The sequence below is a fragment of the Branchiostoma floridae genome, chromosome 4, assembly GCF_000003815.2.
Source record: "Branchiostoma floridae strain S238N-H82 chromosome 4, Bfl_VNyyK, whole genome shotgun sequence".
NCBI lineage: Eukaryota > Metazoa > Chordata > Leptocardii > Amphioxiformes > Branchiostomatidae > Branchiostoma > Branchiostoma floridae.
In genome coordinates this window covers 21,862,052-21,882,345 of record NC_049982.1, presented here as the reverse complement: position 1 = coordinate 21,882,345, position 20,294 = coordinate 21,862,052, and the positions used below count along the sequence as shown (strand labels likewise).

Below are 20,294 nucleotides of genomic sequence, written 5' to 3'. Positions count from 1 at the left end.
TCTTGTTGCTTACAGGCTCAGCAGGATTAGAGGTATAAGGATGAGGATTATTTGTTCAGGGACAGCCCTATATTCCAATACCCCTATGTTAGGATTAGGGTCAGAGGGCGGTTGAACATTGGGGTATCACAACATAGAGATGGAGCTATTTGTACAGGAAAAAGGAAATCCATATAAGCCAGCTACATGTATCAAGGCATGTCTGTGCACTAGGAGTTAGTACCTCCATAAAAACTCCATCTATTATTGCTCGACTGGTAATTTTTTTGTACAGGGAGCCTTTTGCAAATTTTCTTTTGCATGATACATTTCTAACTGTTACATGTTCAATGTTAACATTGAAACTGTTTTGCTGGTTGCGCCAAGATCAGACCAAAACCTAAGTGTAAAGAAAATCGTGCTGGTCGTCCCAAGCTATGATCTACACATACAAACAGGACCAAATATGAAGCCTCCTGAACAGGGACAAAAGTACCATACACATGGGGCCACTTGATTGTTTCTGCCAGACAGGTGTACAAGCTAGATCAGGCTTCCACCACCTTTCGCCTTAGGGCAGGTTGCTATGGAAACACTGATGTCACAAAATATACAGTGCAGCTAACCTCCTCAGGGAATGGCACATCTTGTTTCCAAGCAGATGTTTGTAATGATTTTTTTTAGAAAACATGTTACATCGGTCACAACGAAAATAAAAGATAAATCTGACGATGTCATTGACACTAATTTTGAAAATTTGACGGTGAATTGGGAACTTCTTCCATGGATGGTGGATTGCATTTCTTCTGAAGAGTTTCGAAAGAAATGTGAGTGAGAAAGCTAGCAAAAAGTATGTTAGCGATGGAAATTGATGCAAACAGGCTATTAACATTACATGTAAGATGTGACATACATATTCATGCACTTCATATTTCAAATTCCTGATCAAGGAATTGAATTGTTTTCCCTGAATACAAAATAGTTATTCCTTCAAGTTGATATTAAAATTTCTAGCTGAAGATAAGAATATAATATTATGTCTTCCATGTTCAGTGTTTGTTTCAATTTTAACTGGAAGTCATTCTTTCTACTACCTGTCAATCACTTAGTGCTCTGTAGGTCATTTTTTTCTAATGCCTGTCAATCACTTGCGTAATAGCTGCTGTCTTCGACATAGCAACAAGGGTTTGTGCCTGAGCTATATTTGGTATGTCTCATTCCATAGTCAATCATTGTATCTAAATTAGGGTTGTCTGTCACACAAGACAAAAGACATCCAGTTGCTGATTGAGAAATCTCGTGGGACTCTTACACAAAACTGTTTCTTCTGCATAATCTGTGTATTACCGATGGTGAAGCCCAAATATTTGTTGGTGTAACTTATTTTCAAAATCATACTTAGATTTGGGCTCACGCGGCTGTAATCAATATCTTAGCGTGCTGGTCATTTTAAAAAATTTTTGGTGGTACAATTTTCACTGATCCTATGTTACCTTTGGTAGAACTATTAAATGACAAGAGTCTACGGCAACATATAGTTTCACAAAACTGCTGGACAAAACATTATAGCCTGGGTACCATCCTAATTTTCTACTGGGGCTCCTTAACACTCACTACCCAATATTCAATTCTGTCCAAAGAATTCCCTAAATAATACAAGGAATGCGACTAAGCCTTCAGGTTTCAATAATTAAACTTGAAGGTTCACATGGTTAAAAAATGTAGTTATGTCAAAGGTAACAAAAGACTGAATGAACACAATCTGCCTTTATAATATGTTAGCTGCAACTGCAGGTGAGACATCAAAGGCACTCTTGTCCACAACTGAGAACCTTTCAGAGCACAACAGACACCAGAAAACCAGTTCACAATGAAAAGGAGGAGATAGGGGCCATTTTCATCTGACAGCTTTACATGGATTACAAAATGTTACGAAAGCCACAGCAGTTTTTTGTTTGTGCCTTTTGATGTCATGACAACTGATGTCATGTCCCTGATCATTCTGGACAATAAGGATGCTGCAGACAATGGGATGACCTGATTCTATAACACCTGGGATTGAAGCTTCAAGGTGCGTAGTGTCATAGATCTTTCTCTGACAAGTGCTTAAAGCTGCTTTGATCCAAATATGCTTTTATGCTTTATAGTAATTATTTAATAGAATGGCTGAAAAGACGAAATTGAAGGGTCAACATAACACAGAATCAAAATTGTTCATCAGGCATAAAAGTTGGTTGGCCACAAAAGTTTTGTTGTTTCGCACAACTATGGCTGCAGGCAAGGCATTTAGACCTCAACTGCTCTGTAAAAAATGTCTGAACAGAAAGATTCAGAGCCTTTTGAGAAGAAATAAAACACAAGTTTAGCAATATCCTATCTAGTTTTTTCCTGTCCATGTATATTGCTTGAAAATGGTCAGATTTTTCCAATATGTATTGAGTGCATGGCCCCCTACTTACTTCCTTTTAGACCTTTGTATACCTTGTGACATTTTTACCGACGGTTGCATGTCTATAAATCTTGGGGTAACTTGTCACATTGATGACGTGAAATCCAGTATCAGTCACAGCAACCTCTTACACTAATGGCAGCCTTTAAACTTGATACCCATGTAATGTCTGTAAATATACTCTAGTCACTTCCCGGGGGGCCAATTCTAGGAACTATTTGAGGCCAATTCCAGGAATTACTCAGTGTTGTCGCACCAACCACCTGTTATTTAATACTCCTGGGCGGCTTCATGAAAATTCATGATCAATTTGTCTGGTACAGGTTGTGCAACAGTAGCTTGATTTGGGGAATACAATTTTGAAACTCTTGTGTAAAATCTTACTTGATAATACAGGTGGATGGGACATTATTAAGTTGTATGTTCATTTTAGTTCCCATTGCATTGATTCATAATTTAGGTTTACTGAACTTTTTATGTTCATTGCGTCATGAATGTATGCGTGAGCATGTGAGTATTGACAAGCGCTGGCTTGCTTTTGTGCTGGTACATTCGTGACTTCTTCAAGGTTTCTTGTCATGCCTCATTCAGAACGTGTTTAGGGGGCACACCCACGTTTATTTGGGTTTCAGTTGGAGGCTGCACACCCTCAAGTCTAGCAACCGTCTCTTTCAGCAAACTATTCTGAAGCAAAATAACTGTGTGTGTGTGTAGGGGGAGTGAGAGGGTATTCCTTCAAATGAGTTTCACTTCTTCAATTTGACTACCCAAGTTATCAAATCAGAGAAAAAATTTCTTTATGCCAATATGTGCACTGCATAGCATAAAACCCATTGAAAAGATTTTCTGAGGTTGTCAGAAAAGAAAAAAAAAATGTGTATAATCAAGCCAATTGTAAAGAAAATTCTAGTACATGTACTGCCATATTTTTTATCATCAACAGATCATAGAGCACAGTACTGTAAAGACAATAAACGCAGCCCAAATGTGAGAAGATGAGGCTATGAATGATCTAGAATGGTGATAGGAGGAGAGAGAGAGGGGATGGAATCAATTAGGAAGGGGCTAGGGGTGGACCAGGTGTACGCAGACAGGAAGTGGCACTGCTTGTCCCTCAGCAATCATTTTCCATAGTCCCTTGAGTTGTCACGACCATGAAAAAATATACATGGTAGGAAATGAACAGAAAAAAGATAGCCGAGAGACAACAAAATTTAATAAAACCAATAATTTATTCTCTATGTGGCAATATGAGGTATATTTACAATAAAATGCAGTGTTAGTAATGTTTATGTATATTAGCACCCAACATAAGTAAGAATAAATGAGAAAAATCATTGTAACAGATCAAACACTTCATTTGAGAATTTTGGTAAATATTTCAGATCCACAATTGTTACAGTAACATAATTTAGACAACTTACATTTCTGAGAAGGTAACAGTTTTAAACATTTCAGTGTCTTCTGGTAGACATTTGCCTACACCTGTCATAAAAATAAGGAGTAAAATCCTAATAGCGTATTCCTCTTGCAGAGCATTGTGCTTTATCCAGATGAAATGAATTGTATTTGTATTGAAAATAACGTTACACTTTCATATCATGACAGTACTTGTATAAACAAAATCTAACTGAAAGAAACATACAGTACTAGTATATCAAAAGCTTCTACCTACAATGCCCAATCACTTCCAGTTCTCCTTTCATATAAAAATGGTCCTCCCGCAGATGAAATAGAATATCCCTCAATAAATGAATCAGCACTAGGGCTGGGTACCGGTACGATGTACCGGTACAAAACCGTTTTTTCTCATTGGACCGGTCCAGAAAAACCGGACCTGAAAAAATTGGGTGGACCAGATGTTGGACCGATTGGAAAATGAACACATTATAATTCACACGTTTCGGGGCTTACCGGTGAAGGAAATAGCAACAGCGAAGTAGAGTATAGTCTATAGTCATTCTACCAAGTTTTACAGCCAATCGTACAGAGGTAGTAGCCTTGTAGGATTTTAAAACGCCACTGGGAGTCAAATACTCCACAAAACAGATGTTTATGTTGCAAAATGGACCATTATTTTGAGTATCGTCCATTCACAAGTTCTTACGTACTGAATCAGGTCCAGGTTCAGGTCCAAACCTGGACCTTATCCTCTGGACCTGAACCGGACCTGGACCTGAATTTTCTGTACCGGTACCCACCCCTAATCAGCACACCCAGGGCAACATACCAGTAACTTCATAAGTCATTGACTGGGTAAGTTAATTATTTATACATTTTGTCATTATACCAAAGGCTGACCTAAATATAACAATAGGCTGAATGTACGCAAAGATGAACAGATAACTCATAAGTCAGGTTCCATTAAAAGCGAAAAGGGTAAACTAGGTCAGTTTAAGATCAGTCGTACCTAAATTTTGTATCATTTTTCCTCTCCTTTCAAGAAGTAGCCATGTTAATTATGCAATATGTTATCTTGCTGAGTATGCAATACTTAGTCACTACCATGTCATGCGAACATATTAAACCATTTATGAAATGACTGTTAACAAGGGGCTCTGACTGTCTTTGCAAATCTGCTACGAAAAATGATACATCATTTGTTGTATACATCATCTCGTGTACAATAATTGTCTATAGAAAATCATACAGTCTAACTCCTGAGAGGAATAAAACAGAATACAATGTTACTTTAAATGTAAGACAATCATCATCTAAAGCACAAGGGTGTACTTGGGTTACTAGACTATTGACAACACAACTACAGGTACAATCCTACAAGTACAATATTATCTATCACTAAAGGGAGGAAAAAACCAAGGGAAAAATCAGTTATACACCCTTCGAAGATAATTTCAGATTGTGAAAGGAGATTGTCAAAAGAATCGCACTGCAAAAAAAATGTGAGATACCTGATCCATCACTTTGTCATACATAAATGTCACTGATTATCAAAGGTCAGCAATTGTCTCATCTTAGACAAAGAGATTTGATTGGTTGATTTAGATGATTGCATGAACATCTGAATTTTGACAAAGACAAATCATCGAGGGAATTTGACTCGCAAAAGGAAGAATCTCAGAACAAAGAGATGATGTTATTCCTTCTATGTCATGACGTCTGCACTAAATAAAGTCAGACTAATAAGTTTAGTAGCTATGGCAACACGATACACAGTGAAAAATGAGGCTGCATCAAAAGATTTGATTAAATATTGATGGTTGGGTAGTGAAGTCAGGACTGAAGATTTCTGTCTTCTAGTGTAAAATGCTGCTGAGAGCTTCGTTGAGGAGAAGTGTTTTATCCATCTATCTTACATAATGCTAAAATATTTTCTTCAGAGCAAAAAAAGGAATTTTCAACAGCAAAAATATTATGACATGTTTTTAAGTCAATCTCATTACTATGTTTCTAAATATTTCAGGTTTATACCATCCAGGAGCAATCACTCACAGATCATCAATCATAAGGTGATTCACATTTTCTCACCTTATGCTTTTCAAATCTTACACTTCCTTCTAGAAAAGGGTCAATTTTGCAAAGACCTTCAATGCATGTTCTCAAGGCTATGGCCATCTAGTGGTTATGGAGTGAACTGCAGCCTAGTGTTGCATCCAACAGGTGGTTGCCCTGGTGGTCAGCAGTGGTCACTGTTGCATGGGAGACAAAATGGTGATGTTCTAGACTGTTTGACACTGAAAACAGGTATCATTTGATTTTTCCAAGCTTTTATGTAATTACATTATGATTAGTAGATTAACAGTGTCTTTTATTGATTAGGTCTTTGTAATTATTCATTTACCTGAAACTGTTTACTGTTGATTCGCACATTTCAATATTATATCATTGGTGATCTGTTCCTGATTGCCCCTTAAATGGCAAGAAATCATGACATTGTCGATGATTTACACATCAAATTTCTTTGTAGTGGCTAGCTAATGACTAACATTACATATTGGTATTTAAAAACATTACAACACAATTTCTAATATCTGAAGATTTGGTACATAGAATCACTGTGACAACTGTCAATCACAATATGAGATCCACATTGTCCTAATATAAATATTGAGAAATTATCTGCAGGATCAATTTTGTTCAACATGTACATTCTGTAACAACCATTAGTTTACAGAAATGGTTTATAACTGCTAAACAACAACATATCCCAAGCTGAAAGAGATGGCACTTCCTGATGTTTTACATCTTGTAAATTAACTACACAGATTAAAACAAATATTATAGATTGATTTTGAAATACATATGTGGTGATGTTGTGAGAATAATAAACAGAATCACATCTCCTTTTTGTCCAAATAATTGGAAGGCACCCATCCTGAATGTTCCCCCCCTACCACTGCAGCGTACCACCAGCCGTTCCAGTGCATTTCTAAAACCTCTAACTCCTCCCCCTCATCAAAACTCAGCATCTCTGCATCATCACTATGGTAACTAGCGGCAGCGATGTAAATGTTATCTTCTGTTGCTATGGTGCCGTCGTGACCCATTACATCATCCACACTCTCGTAGATGTGCTCATCCCCGTCTAGCGCCGTTACCGTCGTCAGCGAACTTGACTCTGAAGTTAGACTACTCGTCTCAGAATCCATTCTTGTCAGAGATTTTGGTCTAAAGGGGGAGGGCACATCTGGACTAACACTAGTTAATTCCCCACCTCCTACTATTTTAAGAGATGGTGGAGAAGATCTTGTATGGTTGAGAGTCAATTTTGGCTTACTTTGTGTTAATGCGGGTTTCTTGTTGGGAATTATCGGTTTACTTGCCTGGATTGCAGGTTTTGCTTGAGGCACACTTGGTTTATTCCCGAACACTGGTGGCTTTGGCCTTGCCGGTGCTCCAGCTGGTTTGTTCCGGATAAGTTGGGGCTTTGCCTTTGTTGGAGCCGCTGGTCTGGCCTGTCCTTTAGCATCCACTGTGCCAAATCTTTTTCCTGACTTTGTGGCAGCAGTGTCTGCTGGACCGATTTTCCCCTGCAACATGCCCAGTCTTTCCTTCACAGAGATGAATCTCTCCTCACCGTCTGTTTGGTGGATGTCATCTGGAATGCTCTTAGCTCTTGAAGCCTTTGTCTCTTCTGGTCTCTTCTTAGGAATCCTGGATAATGAAGATGTTGTTTCACCTCCTGTCTTCTCCATCAGCATCCCCATCCTCTCCTTTAAGGAAGGAACTCTTTCTATCTTCCCACTTTTATGGTCCGATGCTGACTTGGGGAGAACTTTAGCTTTGGGACTTCCCTTTCTTATGTCCTGCTTTGGGAAGCCTTTAGGACTACTTGTTCTTGCAGACGTTGCCTTAAACTTGGTGACCCCTTCTCTAACTGGTAACACACTCTCTGTACTCGTGGCCTGTGGAATGCTTTCTTTGGGTGGAAGAGATTGGGAAACATTGGATTCACTTTGGGTTTTCTTAACAGGCAAAGAATACCTTGCCTTGACTTCTGTAACCCTTGTCTGCTTTTTGATTTCTAAGTCTTTGGTGGCTGTTTTGTTTGGGGGCGTGGCCTTCTTCTGGAATGATACTGTAGTTGGTTTCTTGTTTTCTGACGGCAAGTGTTTTGTGACGTCATTCCCATTTCTGAACTTGGCAGGTACAGCTTTCACCACATCTTCATATTTGACCTCTTCTTCCTCTACCTTGTCATCATGTCCAAGGTATGTTGAGGGCGCCCACCCTTCTTTGGACCCTATTCTCACAAACCACCATCCTGATGTGTTCTTCTCCAACACTTCTGCCTTCTGTCCCTTTGAGAAGCTGATCTCTTTGGTGTCCTGCCTTTCATATCTTTCACATGTGACATAGATTCCCTCTTCGTCCTGGATTATTTCCCCTTCATACTTTGTGGGAATCCCATTTGTGGGACGCTTTGCATTTGTCTCCCCTTCCTTGGCAGATATCCTAGCTTGCTTTGCTGAGATCCCTACAAATTTTGTTTTCTGTTGCCTATTGTTGTTTTCTTCTTCATCGTTCTGTTTTGAAACCTCAGTTCTGTGTATTTTGTGTTTTGTTTCTGACTGAACGTGCTTTGCTTTTGCAGCGAGGACTTTATGAATTTCACTGAGCATGTCTTCTCCCTGTTCTGTGTGTTGTTCGGAAGATGACGGCAGGTCTTTGCTGTCACCTTCTATCCATCCTTTTGTTTGAGGAGCCTTCGGTGGATGATGAGTTGGCCTGGTTGGCCCAGGGGAACTTTTCCTGACAGGGGAGGTTTTTCTAGCAGGGGAACTTTTTCTGACAGGGGAGCTTTTTCTAGCAGGAGAAATTTTTCTAGCAGGAGAACTTTTTCTTACAGGGGAGCTCTTTCGAACAGGGGAACTTTTCTTTATATTTTTCTGTTTGGAGGCCAGAACTTGCTGAATCTCACTAAGCATATCAGTCTGCCCAATGGCAGGTAAGATCGGGTCATCTTCACTCGGAGACAGTCGATCCTCCTGAGATGTCTGGTGAGTTTCTTTGATGTGGAGTACAGGTGAAGCTTTCCTCCCGTTAACGGGACTGGGGTCCTTCTCTCTCCCTGACTGTTGGGTGACAGGGGGAGCAGGAGGGCTGAACTTGGGTTTCACAACCGTGCTCTTATCGCTCGGTGTCCGTTTCAACTGTGGTTTTTCAAAAGCAGGAACTATCTTTGCTACTGGTGACACTGGAGGACTGAAGGTGGGTTTTGGAACTGCTGTTGCATTGCTGATTGGTGGAGGTGGTTTCTTTGGTCGTTCCCGTCTCTCGATGTATGATGCGGGTGCCCATCCTTCAGTGCCCGCCTCCCCCGTAGTCACGAACCACCACCCACTGGGGGACTTCTCAATCACCTGGAGAGGTTAGAAAAAGTATTGGGTTGACAAAGCTGGGAGAAAGCTTTTTCTGGTACAAGCTAGGGAGAACTCTATGGGGATGGTCCATCTGAGATGTATATACTTTATTGTGGGTTTAGGAGGAAAAGGGAAAAATTGGATAGACTGTTTTGATGAATTGCAAAGTAAAAAGTTGGCCAAAGAAGATTATATGCAATAGCTGCATGTCCTCATTAGCAGCAACACTTTCACCCACACTCCATTATCCTCATTAAATACTAAATAAAATACAGAATATCGAGTTTTGAAAAATGGGCAAATATGTAGGAAAGCCCATACTCAATTTACATATGTATTGCTTTTGCAACATTGAAATGAATACTAACATCAATGGCAAGATGTGTATTGCTGTACAACAAGGCTTGTCAGAAACAGTTCCCCAAACCATTGAACTTAAAATTTAACTAAAAAATGCTATCACTTCTACCAGTGCATTGTTCTATAATTTGTTGTTATTGTTGTTGTTATTGGGTGGGCCGACTACTCACTCTTTGCAGCCAGGGGCTGAATTGCGAGGAGCTTACAATAGGCGGGGCTAAATCGCAAGGGTCTGGAGCGAGCTGCCACTCGGCGCCACTCAGGTGACCTCAATACAACTGTCGCAAGTGTCTGGAGCGAGCTGCCATTCGGCGCCACTCAGGTGACCTCAATACGACAGTAATTGCCCCAGGTGCGGCCAAGGTACTGTAGGTTTTGAACCGCTCACACCGCACCATCGCACATATGGCAGGTTCTTTAACGTGCCCGGGGTATGGCTCTCCCCAGACTCGGGACCTCCATTTAACGTCCTATCCGAGGGAGGACTCATTTTCACTTGAGTAAAGTGAGGAAAGTCATGTAAAGTGCCTTTCCCAAGGGCTCAAGATTGGCAGCACGGCAGGCGGATTCGATCCCGCAACCTCTCGGTTACGAGGTGAACACAATACCACTGTGCCACGCAGTCTTCACATAATGTAGGTGCCTCATGCGTCATTTCCACAAGAATTGGCCCAAAATAAATTGTTATGCATCATACATAGTTGTGCACAGTTTACGTATCCACTGATGTCACCAGTGCGAAACGATACCTTGGTACAATTAATTATCAGTTGCTGTAATTTTCAGGCTCTGTGAACCTCAAGGCCTCTACAGGTACAGATGGAGAGAAATTATTTCTGTCACACTCCTGTGGCATCAAATATAGCTCTGCTATTTCTCTCAGTCTCCTGAGACAAACCCAGTCATGTTAAACAAAGCTATGAGTTACAATGTGAGGGTGAGGGTAAATGGAGACACTGAACTCCTGTTTCAAAATACTGAAAATGAAACCATGATCTTTTTTTAACAAAGATGACTGACATGTATTTTCCACAAATCTATCATTTTTATACATTCTAAAAACTTGTAAACAGTGTTACAAGTAATAATTATTGGCTTTTACATGTATTTCATTTTATGGCTATGAGGAAATAAAATCATTAAGAACACTCAGTCGGGTAGAAGAAAGGCTTACTCAATGCTAAAATTTTGTCCCTCTACTAAAAAGGGAACCACATCCTCCTGTGTTCAAGGAACAAGATACCTATCTTTGCCACAATGTTAGTTATAAATCATTTGTGGTCTGTTTCCTTTATTCCCCTGGGAGTGGTACAACCCCAACATTACCATCTGGAGTCAGACAGCGCGGAAATTACGACAACTGCCTGGCTCACAGATTTACGTCATCGGAGGGGGAGTCTGACACAATCGTGAGCAGCCACACCTGACTAAGTGATACAGGAGGCTGTGTGATGATTTGAAAGATATGATTGACAGACCCTTCCACTAGACATATATCAAATTCTGTTTGTTTGTTTGTTTGTTTATTTTCAGGCACTGTGGCCCATAAAGACAAACAATGTGTACATTAAAAATAATCTATTTGTACTTAAAATTAAAAGTGAGGATCTACAATTCGTGTTGATTATATCTAATCCTTTTACCAATATGAACTTAGAATTTTTGAGACTTACAACGAAAAGGTCCCGCCCAAACAAAAATTCCAATTCGTAAAAATAAAATTGCCAAACATTCTCAAGGAGTCATTCCAAAATAGAACTTGCTTATGACTTGTTGTATTGCTCATTTTCAACCAGTTAGTACCACTTTGAACTTGGAGCTGGTTCTCCCTTTGACGCAACACCAATGCGGTTACTTGCACTTCTCAACAGTGCCCCCTAGTGGTGGATATCAGTGCTGTTCCTGCCAATACAAAAATGTACCTTGAGTTTTTCGCCTTCCTGGAAGCTGATGCCGTCCTGCATCGTGGCCTGGAAATCTGCCAGCGTCACGTACTCCACTTCCTTCTCCAGCTGCGGCGGCGGGGGCCTTACGGGGGGACGCTTCTGCGGGGGAACGGGTACGATAAAAATCAGCACATAATTCAGGTAACAGTACGTTTTGGAACAAGATGAAATAAGGCTTTATAGACAGAACAAAGTGATACATGGACCAAGATTTGGTCTCATGAGCATGATAACCACTGATGTATTTATACATGTATGTAGGGCCAACATGTACATCAACATTTAAAAAAAATGTTGTATCTGGTGTGTGACACTTATTATGACAGTAGTCTAGATTGTGCAGGCACAACTACATGTACCTACCATTGATGTATACACTTTTCAGTCCAAGTTAGATTGTATCAGCATACATTTGGATCCAAACATGCCCAGTGGGAAAACAGAACCATGCATTTTTCTCTCATCCTAAAACATGCGACTTCACTAATGATGATTCAAGTCCGTTCTGCAGTTTGTGTCTATAATTTACAACCTATGGGGGAATTCTACAGTTTACCTGCTCTGTGACCTGGGGTTGCTTTTCCATCAACACAGGAGGGGCAACAGCACAGACAGAGGGGAACATAAACATCTACATTAGATGTCAAACATCCCATGTAAACATTTCTATTTCAAACGTCAAGAAATACGTTCATTTCATTTATAGAAAATCGACCAAAAACATTTGTATGTGGAGAAACATTTGGTACTATTCAAATGATGTTACAGCTATAAGTCGAACCAAGGAGGTTGAAAACCTCCTTGGTCTAACTCAAAATCAAGAGTCACCAAAATGGAAAACAACATTGGCTGAAGAATTCAATTAGAGGTTCAAAAGGCATGAACCGGTATCCTACTAAGAAATATAATGTACTTTTAGATGCTTGTTAGGCACAGACAAAATACAAAACCTGGCTGCAATGTTTGCCTTCTTTTCAGAAAAAAAACATTATCATCTAAGCCAATATTTTCTAATGGAGCTTTAGTGTATTAGAAAAATAATTTAAAACCTCTGAAGAAATGTACAAATTTGCTAGTACATAAGGATGTCTTCCCAGCCAAAACACCCAAGTTACATGTAGATGACACATGCTGCTATAGAGTTAGTCACCACTGCACAGTGTGACGAAATAAAGTTTTACAAACTAATGACCTGCCTGTCGGGGGGGAGGGTGGTCTGGGGGTTGCAGCTGCAAAATACAGTCAAACAATATGTAGGCAAGAACGTACGTAACAGACAAACAGAACACAAACAAAAAATCACCACCATCCAATTTCTAAGAGGGATATTTCATGTAGAAAGTCCATAAGTAGAAACTAGAGAGTGGAAGATAGACAAAGAGAAAGCCAAAAGATAAAAAAGGAAACAGGAATATAGTTAACAAAACAGAAGAGAACAGAGATACACAACAAAGGGGAAGTGAAATGATATAACAATACTAACAGGCTCACCCCTGAGATGGTACAAAAATACCAACACATAGGAAAAACGATAACAAAAACAAGAAACATGTATGTGTACTTCTTGCTTCATCAAAAAGATTACAGTACTTGGAAGTTATCAACAACAAGAGAGACTTACTGCAATTGAATCCCTCCTCGGAGGTGGTTCCTTCCGCTTTACTACACCAGGTCCTGAACAAAAAAAGGCACAGACTCTATTTTATAGTAATATTACAAAACACTACTTTTATTACCGTGCAGTAACCTACTTTGTGCTCATAATCATGCTTCTATTGCTACAACATGATCTATCTATCTATCAACTATCATTAAGTGACAATTTACTAAGACGACAGTGCCACAATTGAACATGCTAATGTTCTGACATCTTTCAACAGTAAATGCATGCAAAAAGAGCCCCCTAGTGACTATATTGCAAAGTTCAGCCCAGAGGACAGACACCACATGGACATCTTTGACTCTATCTGCCAGCACAACAGATGGGCATGCAGTATTATCTGTTGCAATACTTGCCTTTAAGCCTTCTGAAAGACTCTCTGAGAGAGGAAAACCTCTTTCCTAGAGACAAGGGGGTAGAAAATATTGGCAACAGGGGAGGTGAGTAGCGGGACAATAGTTCACCTCTGAGAAGCCACGGCACCTAAATCATCACATCATTCTCGGCCACAAAGCAATATGGTTTTAAGAAAGCTGACAACCCACATAATGCACAAAAGCAACTATACATTGAGTACATGTAATTATCTCATCATCCACATGCAAATGATACAACATAAGACAACAGGAACACAGATATAGAATAGACAAACCTGTAGCTCTTTATCACAGCTACTGACTGATGTAGCACCAAGGCCTGACAACATGTAAAGCCTCTCGCGTCAACATTAAAAAGTTTCATTTTTACTCACTTTTTGGAGATTTTCCCCTTTGTTTGTCTTTCTTTTTGTTCTCAGATGGCTTGAGTGGAAGAGCAGTAGGCCTGGACCTGACTGTTCTTTCTATCTCCTGATTGGCTGTCTCATGGTTTCCATTCCTCTCATTGGTTGAAAGCTCTGCAGCACTCTTCCTGTTATCCAATCGGGGACTGCCTTTCTCAGGGGTTGTGGAGCCGGAACTTCCAGACCTGGCATCGTTGCTAGCTCTCCTGTGGTTGGCCAGGTTAGGCAGGTTGCTCACTTCCAGGGCACTTCCAATGATCTCAGTGGGAACCATGCTGACAGCACTTTTGTCTCGGGGCTTTTCTAAATATGTACTGGGGGCCCAGCCTTCCACATCCTGGTATCTAAACAAAAAATTATACATCAAAGATAAAACATCAATATCTGTTTGTCAAAGATAATAAGACCATTGCAAGCCATCTTCATACCTTAAAAAACATGAAGTTTTGCTAACTCATTTGCATCATCACTTTGTGTTAACATTATAAACAAAATGACTACAAAACTACATACTGCAGTGCAACTTTTAATGTGCTAGACTAAGTGTTTATTACTCACCTAGTTTTAGAGATTGCTAAATGGAATGTTCTCCTGACTGATATAGATTGTGATTTTTCGGCATCCAACATGAAAAAGTATTAAAAATCTGTAGCAAGGTACAAAGCTCAAAATACATGCTGACAGTACTGACAATAATGTCATTTGCATGGTATCACCTGCAGTACTGATCAGTTCCTATAGAGGGCGTATGTACACTGCAGAGTCAACTCACCTGATGTACCACCACCCCTCCAGGTTTTTCTCCAGTACCTCCACATTGACACCCCTGTCAAACCCCACCTCATCACCACCCCGAGCATTGTAGGCATTGGTGGTGACATACTGTTCTCCTAGTAGAGGGTGGGGAGGGGGGGGGGGGGCATGGTAATCAATTTACTATTGAATATATACAATACCAAGTAACATTACAGATGTATAGATGTACTGTAAGTCTTGAAATGTCCTTTTTGGTTTTATTTCCACCTCTCTACCACGAAATCATAATCGTGTGTAATATGTTCTATGGTATGGTATTGTTTCAAAATTAAACGATTTAGAGGATTTGTTTGAAAGTATTTCTACCAACCCAATATGCAAAACATGATTATATTCTGACCTTCTCCTGGCCTTGACCTCCGAGTGATCTCTTCTGTGAGTCCGTCAGCACGGTCCAGGAAGGTGGCGGGTACCACCCCTGCTCATCCTCCACTGTCACAAACCACCAGCCTGGTAGGGCATCAAAAACTTCATTTAGTGTATTTCAATGTTTGCAACTATCCACTAGTTGGTATCATGTATGAACACTGTTATATATCAACGTAAGACATGTCCCTGTGATGCAAGCAGTCATGCTATACCACTGTTTCACTAATGGATTGAAGTCTGTGGAACAATGGGCAGGGATTCAATCCTAGGTTGGCTCCAGCTCCAATATGTTATAAGGGATTGTATTCGTCATTTCATATGAGGACGCAAAGACAGCAACCGCTTGGTTGAGGGAGCTTCTGACGGAAGCCTCTAGTGTCAAACCTCTGCATGTAAAAGAACCCATTACGCTTATCAAGAAGAGTAGGGGTGACCCAGCGTGCTTGGGTAAATATATAACATACGAGTTGTAGCAAAGCTGCACTGCAGTATCAGCTTTGGAAAAACACCATTCTTCTTCCTCAAACAAACAACTGAATTGAAAAAGCAATAAACAAACCAATACCTGTAAAATCTCTGCTCAAATTCAATAAAGAATGCAATCACAGCCAATCTGTTACTACACCTCACCATTTTCGTTTTTCTCGATGACATCCACTGTTGTACCGGCCGTCACGCTCATCTCTGTCGGCTGGGATTTCTCGTAGTCAGCAATGACGATGTACTGGTCCAGTAGGAGAGGCTCGCTGATGGATTCTGCCATCTTCTTGTTCTTCTTCTCTTTCATGTTACTAGAATTCAACAACAGTGGTAAGTATAGCACCAGTGTAGAAATGTGCATCTGCTTGATGTTGAGGCCATTGAGCAGGGGTTGAGCCGGTAAGCAGGGACAGAATGATGACATAAATCAAGTACACACAGCGGTCATAATCTGCCTTACTGGTCATTGAGATAATGTGTGAAAATTTGCCGGTTGGCCTGGCTCAAACCTGGTTCCTGCTTGCTCATAGCAGTCTTTGAGGAAGAGCAATAATGATATTTTTAAAAATGCAGTAACACTTGAACATCTTATCTCCTCAGTCACTGTCTCCCAGTGTCCTGTTGAGAAGTGGGTGAAACATCAAAATCAAGGGAGTAAAATATGTAATGTATTTCAAAATCCTGACACAGTATTCATTCAAAGAGCACACTTCAGATAGCCATCAAACAACCCTAACTAAAAAAACAAACTGCCAGGCTGCCAGATTAAATTTTTTGAACTCCTAATGTCATTCTAGTAAATATCTACCCTCACACATGGTGTAAGTACAAAGTTTGAAGCTTCAATATTCTGGGTAATCAATTCCTTACTGTATCGTAACAGCAACATATGCAGGATTTGCAAAATGCAGTCCCCTTTTCCGCACATCCAGTAGGATATCCATGCTTGGCAGAGGAATGACCTAATATAAGAAAGTTGTATCCGCAGCCTTTCAATGGATATGCAACAGAAGAGTTGCCAGCATCGGTGGCTTGGAAGCCAGAAAGAAAAGACAGGAAAAATTCTGGACAAAAGCCATTTGGTGATGCTCCTTCCTTGAAGTCTTTTCCTGCTTGGGAACAAAAGCTTCTTTAGTACCATCCGCCATCTGCTGCTGTTCAGACACCCTCACGTCTTCATGTGTAACTTGAGAGGTTTGGACATATCCAGTGAAAAGATCAAGGACAGTTGAAGGATCAGCAGCTCCCCTACTGAACATCTTTAATATAAATCCCAACAGAAGTACAAAACTCTTTAAAAAGAATGAAAAAGCCAAGCCTGTTACATAACAAAATAGGCATTTGAAGCAAAACAGCTTAACCTCTAAACCTCGCCATCCCAAGCATCTACCTGTGATCCACCTGCAGTACATCATGTACCTGATAGAAGGCGTTACAGTACCAGTCACACTCTCAACTGTTCCAGCAAAGTGGTTTGAGCTGTGAAAATAAAGGTCTTTTACAACTTTGTTGGGAGAAAGACTCTCATTTGTTTTGACTAAAACTATAACAAGCAGTACCAGAGACACTGATGGGGAAAACACAGGTGATGAGTAAACTCCAAGTAAAGAGGCTGGTAACTTTTGGAACCTTACCAACTAATTTGTAAATGGCAATAGCACAGCATGCATTCACTTGTACATTTTGTATACATTTAGATAAGCCCATATATAATAAGTCCAGACTTACTCCTCCTTGGGAGGGTCGATGTCTTCTCTGGTCGTCTCAAAGAAGTTGAGGACCTCCCCACACTCTGAGATGTTGGTAGGGAGTCTTATCAAAGCCTTAAGAAGAGGAACAAGACATTTAAGACACTGATATTTGATATTCATCTGACATAAAACATCCTTAACAAGTGAGTAACAATAAAAAACAAATGAAAGTTGTACATAAGCCACTGACAAAACTTTCCGGTTCAAGTCTCTGTTTATTTCCTATTTAAGCCAACTACAAGATTTTCAATGAACACCACATGTTGACGTCATCTGTACTGAACACAGCCACTACAGGTGTATTAAATTTTGCATCAACATGTTCTGTTTTTCAGCTAGTGGTACTTTCAGCATCCATTCATGTCGGAATACTCTCATAGGAACTGTCCTTCTTACTGTGACCTTCCTTCTAAATTGTTTGAATACAAATGACATTACTTTGGCTTTGAAGGATGAACGTGCATGACTGCTCAGACAAATTTGTCAATCTACTGTTACAAATCGGATTACAGTGAAGCAAATAAATTTGGCGACCCCCTTTGGAGAAGCAACATTATCCAGCACCAACAGCAAACAAAGTCAATTTGGACAAGATGACTATAAAAAAAGTTGCTGTATTTTTCAATGACTACCTCATATTCACTCCAACTTCCAAGGTATGATTTTTTTAAAGTATATTGTATCACGATACATTCACATTTCACTTTAAGTTTAAGATTCATAAATTGGCAAGGTATTTAATTGGATAAATTTGTGCCTTATTAATGAAAATTAGTATGACATTATTTACAGATTCATGAATTTGGGTCTCACCCTGCAGTATTCATCGATAGGCTTCAGTCTCTTCACTGCAACTTCCCTTATATGGCTGCGACCAATCAGCTTCTTTCCTGAAAAACAGTTTGATGATTTGAAAAATTGGGAATGAAACAAATTGCCAGAATATAAAGATATGAACGAAAAATTGTTGACCTGAAAATACTTGTTAAAACAGTTCCAAACGGTTAAGATAGGCATTATAAATGTTGTTGTTTCTAACATTTATTTGACTGACAGCTGAGAACTTTTGGCCGTTTTTCAGCCACACTTCCACAGGAATGACATCATATCTATGAGGTGATGTTGGCTTCCTTGTTCCATATTTAAATTCTACACACCACACCACGCCACACTACCTTCCTTCCTACCTCCCAGGGGATAGGAAAGTTGCCCTTAAGACTAAGGGATGATCCATTATTTCAAGCGGAATGGTGACACTTAAAGGTGGTATACATTTCATCATATAGTTACATATCATCATGTAAACATTAGCGAATTCAGTAAGAATCCAACTATTCATGCCTGCTGTGAAAATATCAGAAAAGGTTTCCCTTTTCTATCATTTACATGTATGCATTCATTCATACATTCATTCCTGTCTATGCTAAACTTGCAGACAAAGAGAGTACCAGTTAGTTACCTTCTTTGCCAATACTCACAGACATACTGAAGCCTGAATCATTATTGACTATCTGAGAGAGCCATATGATATACTGATGCTGTTTTCATCAGGAAGGAAATAGTCTGACCATATGGACTGACTCAAATTTTTCTTTGGATATGAAAGTTTACTAACATCTATATATATATTTTGTGAAGAAAAAACTAACACTCAACATCAATGGCTTCTATATGCTATCATCTGCAAAGAGGACAGTTTATAGCTGGAAAACTGCGAAGAGGCCAGTTAGTACGTTTTTTCTTTCATATGGTATTTTCTTAACCTTAAAATCCCTTGGCAAAAGCTCAGTTTCAGTTTGGAAATGACTTCTGACTAGGCCCTCCATCTAGAATAGCCCTAATTTCATGTCTACCAGTCACATGTAGAACAGCATGAAATAGTCTATCAACACTCCAGAGCAGAGTTTTCTCTACAAATCGGCTGTGTTTCCTGTTAGACAGTCCAGCTTGGCAGCATCAGACATACAGCCATGTGTAATCCACTAGGAAGGAAAAAACAGACATCTTATGCCACTCTGACAACTAAGCACCACCTTCCTCTAGAACAAACCACCTGCTTTAATTCAATTCAATCCCTCAAGTCTTGATTTACCTGAATTTACACAGTTTTTCCACTTTGTTAAACTTCTGTATACATGTAAGGTATTAAACCATACTTATATTTCAAGTTGGTATTTGGTAGGTTACACAACCATTTCCCATGAAAATCTTATTAGAGAGCACTGAAAAGCTGGTTTATGTAGGATTAGCCATGGATTAAGGCAGAGCAAGGTGTATGGCTTAGATTATCCAACCAGATGGGAAAATGACCAGGGAGAAACCATTGGTTCTGGCAGGTGCTTTAAATGATGGATCCATTCTGCTGCACTACCAACCAACAAGTCAACTGATTTAAAGTCTACCACAAGAAATGAACGTAGTGGGATCACCGTGCACGCACATATCCCAAGTAATTTAACATGAAACGGGTGACGTCAGTCTTCTCGTACATGCCTTAGAGTGGAAAGAAATTTGTGCCAAGACCATGCTGAATTAAAAAGTCTGCCTGCCTGCATGCTTAGTCCAGGGACTGACCCCTTGCTCCTTTCCGTATGATTACTAGAATTATTTATCATTTTTACTAGTAATAATAAAAAAGTATTACTGAAATGCACTTTCCCTTTCTGGTCTAGGGGCAGGACTAATCTTATGAAATTATGCTGTATTACTAGATATAACCAGTAGAACTTCAGATTTCAGCTGTGTAGAGAGGCAGTTAGGTTTTGCTGTAAGAAGAAGATATCAGCAAGGTGTTCTACTTGATTCATGTTGGCGCCCAAAAATGTTTCTGTCAACATAAAAAGAGTACTTGTCTCATGCCGCATCTGACCATTGTAAAG

At 39.8% G+C, this 20,294-nt stretch overlaps 1 protein-coding gene across 1 annotated transcript in view; it reads right to left on the bottom strand.

The window, feature by feature from the left end:
- Nucleotides 1-4,634: 4,634 nt before the first annotated feature.
- LOC118413359 (SH3 and PX domain-containing protein 2B-like) overlaps nucleotides 4,635-20,294 on the bottom strand; it is a 29,331-nt gene continuing 13,671 nt past the window's right edge. The window contains 12 exon segments of the mRNA XM_035816706.1: nucleotides 4,635-9,252; nucleotides 11,535-11,657; nucleotides 12,115-12,135; nucleotides 13,180-13,232; nucleotides 13,575-13,619; nucleotides 13,970-14,343; nucleotides 14,772-14,889; nucleotides 15,156-15,227; nucleotides 15,230-15,265; nucleotides 15,815-15,975; nucleotides 17,393-17,487; nucleotides 18,229-18,305. Of these exon segments, the coding sequence (XP_035672599.1) occupies nucleotides 6,724-9,252; nucleotides 11,535-11,657; nucleotides 12,115-12,135; nucleotides 13,180-13,232; nucleotides 13,575-13,619; nucleotides 13,970-14,343; nucleotides 14,772-14,889; nucleotides 15,156-15,227; nucleotides 15,230-15,265; nucleotides 15,815-15,975; nucleotides 17,393-17,487; nucleotides 18,229-18,305 (3,704 nt within the window). The 3' untranslated portion in view covers nucleotides 4,635-6,723.